The following is a 10,153-nucleotide window of genomic DNA, read 5'->3' as shown; positions in this document are numbered from 1 at the left end:
TATTATTATATTATATTATATTGTATCAGGTGGAGTACATTATAACTGTATAATATTATTTAAGAATGGCAAAGCGTGTTTCACATTGCCGAGGTGTTGAAGTTTACAATTTGAGACAGTATATTATGTGATCACGGTTAAACTTAGATCAGGTTATAAACCAAAATTTATATCTATTAGGTATATTAGTTAATTGGTGTACTTAATGTCATTGATGTTTAGTTAGATAAAATGTATAGATAAAATAACAAATTTAATTTAATAATAATAATACCTAAAGAACACACATTAAATGTTAAGTATATAATATAGCTAGTATACAATAGTAAAAAAAACTAAAAGTTATCGGTAAACGATTACAACTACCCTAAAAACCTAAAAAATAGTGAGTAAAATAATTCATACACACTGGACACACTGCTAAAAATGACATATGCATAAAATATTGTTATATGCTAATAATGATGGAATGGTAATAATTTTCAATGTAATACCTATAATAAAAATCTATCAATAATAATGTAGACCACCTATAGAACTCTCTGTATAGAAGTACATAATATAAGGTACAACCTACATATTAATTAATATATAATTATAAAAATCCTAAGACACTATTAAATCATTTATTAATTAACTATTTATTTAATTTATGTTTAATACTGTATGCAATAGAATGTTTATTGTACACAGCTTGAATGAAGACACATGAAAAAAAGGATTAAATGTAATATAAAATTATAAAATTAATATATAATATTATAAAAATCTTAAGACACTATTAAATCATTTATTAATTAACTATTTATTTAATTTATGTTTAATACTGTATGCAATAGAATGTTTATTATACACAGCTTGAATGAAGACACATGAAAAAAAGGATTAAAAGTAATATAAAATTATAAAAATCTTAGACACTATTGATGGGAATTATTAAAAATTAATAAATGATTTATTAGTTAACTATTTATTCAATTGATGTTTATTACTGTATGCAATATAATGTTTATTATACGCAGTTTGAATGAAAACACATGATATAACGCATTAAATGTAATAATAATAATAATAATAATAATAATAATAATAATAATAATAATAATAATAGTTTATAAATGTAGAAGTTCCTAAAGTTTTGCTCAACTGAATATTCTTATTAAAATGTAGTAATGTTTCATAAAAAAGTAAAGTTCTTTAATCATTAAAATTTTAGTTTTTAGCCAATGTCAAATCAAAGTAATTTTATTATTTCAAACTAAAACGTACATATTTAAAATTAAAAACAAAATAAGAGTAATACAATGGAATAAAAACAAATGTAATTAAGTAACAGAATTTTTAAATTTAAGATTTTTATGTGAATTTTAAAAATTGTCCAATTTAATATTTAAAATTCCTGAACATAAATAGTAGTAAATAATTCCTACACAAAAAACACACTAAATAAACATATACAATATATACAATATACTATTATAATCACTATACCTAAATTTAGAAATATGTAAATTATAAAATTAAGTTAAGACTCACTTGGCAATCTCATCCTGGTCCTGAACTTCAACGTCACACGGTCGTGTCACTTGTATATATACTTGTAGATATACATGACACTCTTTATGGACGTGCATATCTCGACGTTGATGTGTGCGTCATACTTGGCCAGAAGATAAGGGTTGTATGACACTACACACTCGTTACCAACCTCACGACCTCTCATAAGTACCACCCGGCCGTCATCCGGTCGGCGGTACTTTGGATGTCCGCCGTCCGCAACGTACACAGTCTCCTCTGCGTACGCTTTCGGGAAATCTTTGGAGCATTTGTTGTCCACCATGCACGGACACTGTGGATTGACTGTTCCACACGGCCCGTGGATCATGTGAGACTTGACGCAGTCGTGTAAGCGCCTGTCGATTGCGGGGTCCGGCAAGAAGGCGCAAACCACGTCGTCCACGTCCTCGGCTGTGCGGAACTTACAGTCCTCCGCCAGGATTATCAGTATATGCGCATGGGGCAGACCACGTTTCTGAAACTCGATAGTGTACACGTAAGCGCTGACATTACCAAACACACGATGTACAGTTATGTCACCTATTAGCTCCTGTAGCTTACTGTTGAACACTCTGGCCACCAGGTCCGGCCTGTCGCTTGCCGTGCTGTGGGCAGCCAGGTTTTCAGTGATCTCTGGCCAGCTGGGATTGCACGTAAACGTTATGAACAGGTCGGGTTTCCCTTTGGTACGCACTATGGTGATGGCGTCTTGATAATTCATCTTGTTGAATCGATCGCTACCCGTGAACGTCGACGGCAATATGACCCTACGCCCGACCGCCATGGGATCGATGTGGAGCTGTTGGTTCACATGGTCCTTGAGCCCTTGATACGCTTCGGCGAGGAGATCCCTCTGGTGAAAACGTTTGTAGTTCAGATTGTTCGACTCCATTCGAACATACTGGTCGCACACATACATCTGCAACAAGAACCGACCTTGATGTAATAAACTAAACAGTTCATGCCTTTGGTCGTTATTTCCCTGATATCTAACAGCCAAACGGTAGGACGCAAACTCTCTGATACTGTTGCGATTGCGGACATTGTTTCGTCGGTTGCCCGCTTGCAACATCACGTTATGCCAACCGGCCTCGCCGTACGGGAAAAACAGCGGATACAACATCGGATCCGAGTGACACGACCCTTGTGAAATGTAACGAATGGTATATATTATTTAAAGTGGAATGCTAAATCAACGATTTGTAGTAGCTGGGGGTTAGAGGATGGAGTTGTGACTGTGTTGTGAGTATATAACCGCAAAAGAAAGGTTATTAAAATATTAACTCTGATCTTTTTGTATTCCAAGGATTTATAGTGTATATTTGTAAGTGATGTCTGTTATGAAGTCCAAACAAATCATGAAATTAAGCACCGAAGTAATGTGACTATATTATGTTTGATTATTGATAAATTATATAGTACACTACATACAAATCATAACACGACTTATTGTCATACTATCACTACAAGATGAACATAATTTATAATGAATATGGTTGTAAGGAATTAAATATTGTTAATTTAACTTTATCTAATATTTTATGTATACATAGGTCCCCTAGCTTGAATAGCAATACCTGATCTATTATGATTAAATTATGTCCTGAATAGAATTCCTGGCCTGTCTATCTAACATTCTAATCACTGATAAATCTTTGAACGACACTTATTGTCGGAGATGCGAACAATAATATAATTATGCTTCATAGTCTTTCATCTGTTTATTTCGCAAAAAAAAAAATAGGAGACTGCTGCAGGATTTGTCAAAATATCAGTAAAGCTTATTAAAATAATTGTACCTCAGATTGTTAAAGTAATAGAATTTAATAGATTCATTCAAAAGAATGTCCAAAATGTAGTGTATACTTAATGTAAATTTAAAATCGCAGTGTCAGCTTTACTGTACAACAAAAACTATGATTCTATTTGATGGTGTTGATATTAATGTGCAATAAATATAGTGAATATAAGTGAACAATTTGAGACAGCTGTGTTTATAGGAAATAATTATTAACTAACCCGCTGGTATGGTTTGCATCCTGTGTTGCGGGTTGATTGGATTCGTATCGTAGATGACCAGATTAATGTCTCTTGGCGGACGACCCCCTTCGCCTACGAACACGGCCGCAACTTCGTTTGCGGTAGGCAGGTTGTTTCGCCCGTCGTCCCGGGCCGCATCTCGGACAAAATACATCGTCACTGGCCTAGGTCGCACACCTGCGGGATCGGCGTCGGCTAGGTCTCTTTCTGCCAGCCACACCTCACGCATGTTCCTGGAACAAATATAGACATGTATATTTTTATATTTAGACAGACTCCATGTAGAAACAAATAAATCATTCAGTGCATTTAACTCTATAATTGTATAATTAACATAATACATAATAATAAATATATATATTATAAATGTGTGTGAAGTGTAGTAAGCTTAGGAGAACACATAGGTTAGGTAATAACAATAAAACCTATACTTCATATAAAATATAAAAACGTCCCAGCCCTAAGTTATATTTAATGTTACCTGTATCATTCATAAGTACATATAACTCTGTTGGTAGCAGAGTAAAATTATAATAAACACATAAAATACATATAATATATAATATAATTTAAGTAATAAAGGTAAGAAAATTTTTTGCTTTGTATACTATTTTGAACGAACATTAAGTAATAACTGCAGTATATTGGTAGCTGTGAGTGTCTAATATCAACGTAATATCTAGTTTGACAGTTAACATAGTTAGTTTATTGGTTACAGTGTGTAATTTTTTTTGTTTTTTCTGTCTACTTTGAGAAAGGTATATGTAAAAGAAATTTACTCTAAGGGGCAATTCATAGTCCTAATGTTAATAAATACAATAAATTTATATCTTAATTAAAAGCCATTGCGTACGGATTTACGTCCCGCAGAAAACCGTCCAATAGTCCCATCACAACTACGGACAGTTCACGATGATTTCTCTGCAGAGCCATCCCAACGCGGCGGGCGTTGGCCTCTGCGGACTCGAGGAAATACAACTGACAGTAGTTGGCATCTACTCGGTCAACGGCCACGTCATTATTTATCCTCTGATAAGTTTGGCCTTGGATACACATCGTTACGACAGTAATAGTGACAAAGTGTTGAGGTCCACCATAATAAAATTTATACTCACCAAAGATGGCACTGCTGTGTGCAACAGACGGCGGCGATGTGCGTTTCCTACAGGGTAGTCACAACCCGGAATAAAGTGCCTTGAACACACCTTGGAGGTGTGGTTCACAGCAAAACCCTGGCCACCCACTCAAGACGACGACGCACGTCGGTTGGAAATCTAAAGGTGACATATTATTGATTTTATTACATTGATATTTGTTGTGTTAAATCGTAAATACCCGTGTATTGAAACGCCGTTGATGTCGTCCACGACTCCGCATAGAATGCAGCGTTTGACCATATTGAATAGCCTAAAGACATCACGAACAGGTTATAGTAAATTTATCAGATTTATTTATATAAGTAAAAAGTAAAATATACTAAATAGTAAATAATATGAAAAACTCGTTCAAAAAAAAAAAATCGTTGTAATCGAATATAACGACGGTATCAGTCTGTTATCAGTGTTGATGTATTTTTAGAATTAATAGGTATACACCTTACATTGTAATGTACGTAAGAGAAAATAGGAAAATGTGAAAAATGACATACCCAGCTCGTCGTAGCACACCTAACTGTTTGCGTAAAAATATGCTAAAGCGACTAAAAACATGTCATAAAAAAAAATAGTCACCGCAATGGTAACGCGCCGAAACGGCCAACGGGCTTACGTCGATCAGAGCAACTGATAATTGTCAATACGAATGCGGCTATAAAAAAGTTAAAAAAGTACAATGAAACTGAGGTGTCAAAAACAAAAAAAGCGACGTGGTCAAAATAACGGAAAACCATGTGTGTGTAGGTAGTTAAACAACACGCGCTACCGCGAATACACCTGTGTGCGGAAAAGGTAATCTGAATATTATGATGCCTATCTTGACTTGTACTCACCGGTATGAAAAGCGCCCAAAACAAAGCACACCAAAACACAGAGAAAAGCTCTAAACAACAAACTCTATCACTTTATAGTTTTTTCTGTGTTCGTAAATGTGCTTTGCGAGACCGCCGGTCACGAGATGACGTTGGATGACACGGACGCGCACCGCGTCGCTAAAGTTGTCCCCCGCACACCACCACACCGCCGAGGACGAATGCGTATAATCATAATCTACTGGTCATACTGTAACAACTACGTGGTATTGCAGTGATATATTGCACACACACACACACACATACCCACAAACACACAATATACACATACTTATGTATATTAATTACGCAAAACAACCACAACAAATATTATAGTGTGTATATTCACGGACAACATTGTTGAAAGCACATACTGCTCGTAGGTAGCTATTGAATCAACTCGACCAACTATCTCACTTTAAGCTGTAATATAAAAAAAAATTGTATTACTGACTAATGAATAATATATTTTAACCTAAGCAATAAATACCGAAAAATACCTACCTGTGGAATTAATAAATCCACACTTCTAAATATATAATAATATAGTCCATCATTTACCAACTGACTTCCCTGTTAATCGATATATATATGTATAATATGTCATAATATAACGTAGTCAAATATAATAATTGTATATAAAGTCAACAGCACATATTATTGTGTAATAGCTTAAAAATACAAACTACCTACATACTGTTTAGGTACATTTTTAATATGTTGTCGTATTATACATCTGAGTTAATTTTACACGTAAATACACAGGCACACTAATGATTATCAATTATCATTCTTAATTACTATTCCATAATTACAAATTACCTTTCGTTGAGTGTGATAGCAAAAGATAAATTACGAAAAAAAAATTCCAAATTAACACGGCCGCCGCAAATTATCTTCAATCCCGGCGTCCGGCATCGAAACCACGACCCCGGGTCATCCGCACCGACGCCTTACCTACCTACCTACCTACTGAGTTGATAACTGGTGTCGAATCTATGACTCTTAAGCCGTTTCAACGTCCCGGCGAATGACGAACGCGGTCCCAGCGTCCGCAGAGGGCTTTTGAGCCAGCGATCCCACCGCTTTGGGCAGCGGACGACCGGCTCCGCCACCCTCGGACGTCAAAAACGCGATATTCGCGAAAAAAAATCGAACCCTCCGACGCACGTATTTATGCCTGTAATAGTAATACCCACTCGACGGCGGCGATATAGGCACTCGGCTCTCGGCGTCGTCCCGCGGACCCGGGACTTGTACCGGACGAAGTACGGCCGCGCGCGGCCTATAAATTTAGCGGGGAACGGGAATAAGTCTTCGACGGGGAGGTCCGACGTCTTCAAAAGAGGTGAAACTCGAATTTAAAAAAAAAAACGTCAAATTTTCGTCAAATCCGTATATCACGATAAGGCGAAAGTGATGGCGAAAGGAAAATGACAAAAAAAAAAACGCGAAAAAAAAAAATTCCGAAATATCACGGCCGCCGCAAATTTACGAAATTCCCGGCGGCCGGCATCGAAACCACGACCCCCGGGTCAACCGCACCGACGCCTTACCTACCTACCTACCTACCGAGTTGAAAAGTTGTGTCGAATCTATGACTCTTAAGCGGTTTCGCCGTCCCGGCGAATCGCGAACGCGGTCCCGGCGTCCGCGGAGGGCTTTTGAGCCGGCGATCCCACCGCTTCGGGCGGCGGACGACAGGCTCCGCCACCCCCGGACGTCGAAAACGCGATATTCGCGAAAAAAAATCGGACCCTCCGACGCACGTATTTATGCCTGTATATAGTAATACCTACTCGACGGCGGCGATATCGGCGCTCCGCTCTCGGCGTCGTCCCGCGGCCCCGGGACTCGTCTCGGACGAAGTACGGCCGCGCGCGGCCTATAAATTTAGCTGGGAACGCGAATATCGCGTCGACGGGGAGGTGAGACTTTCGAGAGAGCGGCGAGACGCGACTTTAGTCGAAAAAGTCGGAAAAATCGGTAAGACGGCGACGACGCCGCGCTTTCCGCTATCGTTCTCTACGCCGCGGCGCACTAAAATATTCGAGTACGGCCGCGCGCGACCTATAAACGTAACGGGGAACGCGAATGAGTCGCGAACGGGGAGGGCGGACGCCTCGTTGAGGGCTAAAACTCGAATTCTCGAAAAAAAAAGGCAAAAAACGCCCGCGACGGCGGCGCTCGGTTTTCACGTAACGGCCTACGCGGCGGGCCCGCCGGGAAAAAATTACGGCCGCGCGCGGTACGTAAATTTACCGGGGAACGCGAATAAGGTCCGAGCGGGGCCGCCCGGGGACCCCAGGGGGGGGTAAAACTCGAAATGTGAAGAAATTTTGAAAATATCGAAAGAAATCGCGAAAAGTGATAAGAAGGAGTGATAACGCGGCGACGGCTCCGCCGCCGCCGGGAGACCGCCCGTCGAATTTTTTCATTGGTAGTCTCTTACGCTGGTTCGGAAAATCGACATAGGAGGCGCCACACGGGTCTTCGTTTTATACTATAAGACTAGCTCTCCGAGCGTCGCTGGGGGAGACCCCCAGACCCCCCGTGGTTGGTGAGGAGTGTTGTCGATGTCGGATGCCGCAGTGGTCTTGTGGTCTGGTCGTCAACCGAAGCCGACGCGGTGTATGGGTGATACAGAGGTCTAGTGATAGGGATCTGTGAAAAAATTAAGTGATAAGGATTTTAGATTTTGATAAGAAAAGTGGATTTATGATAAGTATGGTGGATTTGTGATAAGGATTTTGGATTTCTGATAAGGATTCTGGGTTAATGATAAGAATAGTGGATTGTGAATGGTGGACAATGTGCGACAACTGGGTAACTTCGTCAGGTATGCAATCCGACTGCGTCGAATCGCGGACAGCGTTCATTACTGTCACCGAGAACGGAAAAATTAATTACTTGAAAAAAAATTCAAAACATTTCGGGCTTCTATGCAAATCATATAGCAATCGTCTTTTAAGGGTGTCTAGCAGGTCAGTCACCTCAGTGGTCCGAGTAGGCAATCCGACTTCGTCGGATAGCGGACAATGTGCGACGGCTGGGTAACTTCGTCAGGTATGCAATCCGACTACGTCGAATCGCGGACAACGTTCATTACTGTCACCGAAAACGGAAAAATTAATTACGTGAAAAAAATTCAAAACATTTCGGGCTTCTATGCAAATCATATAGCAATCGTCTTTTAAGGGTGTCTAGCAGGTCAGTCACCTCAGTGGTCCGAGTAGGCAATCCGACTTCGTCGGATAGCGGACAATGTGCGATGGCTGGGTAACTTCGTCAGGTATGCAATCCGACTGCGTCGAATCGCGGACAACGTTCATAACTGTCACCGAAAACGGAAAAATTAATTACGTGAAAAAAAATTCAAAACATTTCGGGCTTCTATGGAAATCATATAGCAATCGTCTTTTAAGGGTGTCTAGCAGGTCAGTCACCTCGGTGGTCCGAGTAGGCAATCCGACTTCGTCGGATAGCGGACAATGTGGGACGGCTGGGTAACTTCGTCAGGTATGCAATCCGACTGCGTCGAATCGCGGACAACGTTCATAACTGTTCATAACTCCCCGGGTCATCCGCACCGACGCCTTACCTACCTACCTACCTACAGAGTTGGAAACTGGCGTCGAATCTATGACTCTTAAGCCGTTTCGCCGTCCCGGCGAATCGCGAACGCGGTCCCGGCGTCCGTGGAGGGCTTTTGAGCCGGCGATCCCACCGCATCGGGCAGCGGACGACCGGCTCCGCCACCCTCGGACGTCGAAAACGCGAAAAAATCGGACCCTCCGACGCACGTATTCATGCCTGTATATAGTAATACCTACTCGACGGCGGCGATATCAGCACTCCACTCTCGGCGTCGTCCCGCGGCCCCGGGACTCGTCCCGGACGAAGTCCGGCCGCCCGCGGCCTAGAAATTCAGCGGGGAACGCGAATATCACGTCGGCGGGGAGGTGAGACTTTCGAGAGAGCGGTGAGACGCGACTTTAGTCGAAAAAGTCGGAAAACTCGGTAAGACGGCGACGACGCCGCGCTTTTCGCTATCGTTCTCTACGCCGCGGCGCTCTAAGATATTCAAGTACGGCCGCGCGCGGCCTATAAATGTAACGGGGAACGCGAATAAGTCGCGAACGGGGGTGAGACGTTTCCAAAACAGTTAAAACTCGACTTTTCGAAAAAATTATCGAAAAACGCAGGCGACGGCGGCACTCCTATCGCACGTCGTCTCGGCCGCGGCGGGACGGGCCGAGACAAAGTACGGCCGCGCGCGGCCTCACAATTTAACGGGGAACGCGAATAAGGTCCGAACGGGGCCGTCCGAGGTGCGCGAAGGCGTTAAAACACGAATTTTGAAGAAATTTTGAAAATTCGTCAAAAGTGATAAGGCGAAAGTGATGGCGAAAGGAAAATGACAAAAAAAAAAAACGCGAAAAAAAAAATTACGAAATATTACGGCCGCCGCAAATTAACGAAATTCCCGGCGGCCGGCATCGAAACCACGACCCCCGGGTCATCCGCACCGACGCCTTACCTACCTACCTA

The 10,153-nt window shown here is 41.1% G+C and overlaps 1 protein-coding gene across 1 annotated transcript; it reads right to left on the bottom strand.

The window, feature by feature from the left end:
* Positions 1–1,582: 1,582 nt before the first annotated feature.
* On the bottom strand, positions 1,583–4,653 carry LOC132932903 (uncharacterized). Its single transcript, XM_060999250.1, has 3 exons — positions 4,451–4,653; positions 3,577–3,830; positions 1,583–2,700 (listed from the first exon to the last, which is right to left on the bottom strand). The coding sequence occupies exons 1-3, from the start codon at positions 4,651–4,653 to the stop codon at positions 1,583–1,585; spliced, it is 1,575 nt and encodes a 524-aa protein (XP_060855233.1).
* Positions 4,654–10,153: the final 5,500 nt, after the last annotated feature.

The sequence above is a fragment of the Metopolophium dirhodum genome, chromosome 1 (assembly GCF_019925205.1).
Source record: "Metopolophium dirhodum isolate CAU chromosome 1, ASM1992520v1, whole genome shotgun sequence".
NCBI lineage: Eukaryota > Metazoa > Arthropoda > Insecta > Hemiptera > Aphididae > Metopolophium > Metopolophium dirhodum.
This window is presented reverse-complemented; position numbering and strand designations above follow the sequence as displayed.

What these genes read in the sequence shown, in the direction of transcription:
- LOC132932903 (XM_060999250.1), bottom strand. Translation starts at nt 4,653, where the DNA reads ATGTGTATCCAAGGCCAAACTTATCAGAGGATAAATAATGACGTGGCC. An exon ending in TTTCTGCGGGACGTAAATCC is followed by an intron (nt 3,831 to 4,450) that starts GTACGCAATGGC and finishes TATTTGTTCCAG; the next exon opens with GAACATGCGTGAGGTGTGGC. An exon ending in GATGCAAACCATACCAGCGG is followed by an intron (nt 2,701 to 3,576) that starts GTTAGTTAATAA and finishes ACATTTCACAAG; the next exon opens with GGTCGTGTCACTCGGATCCG.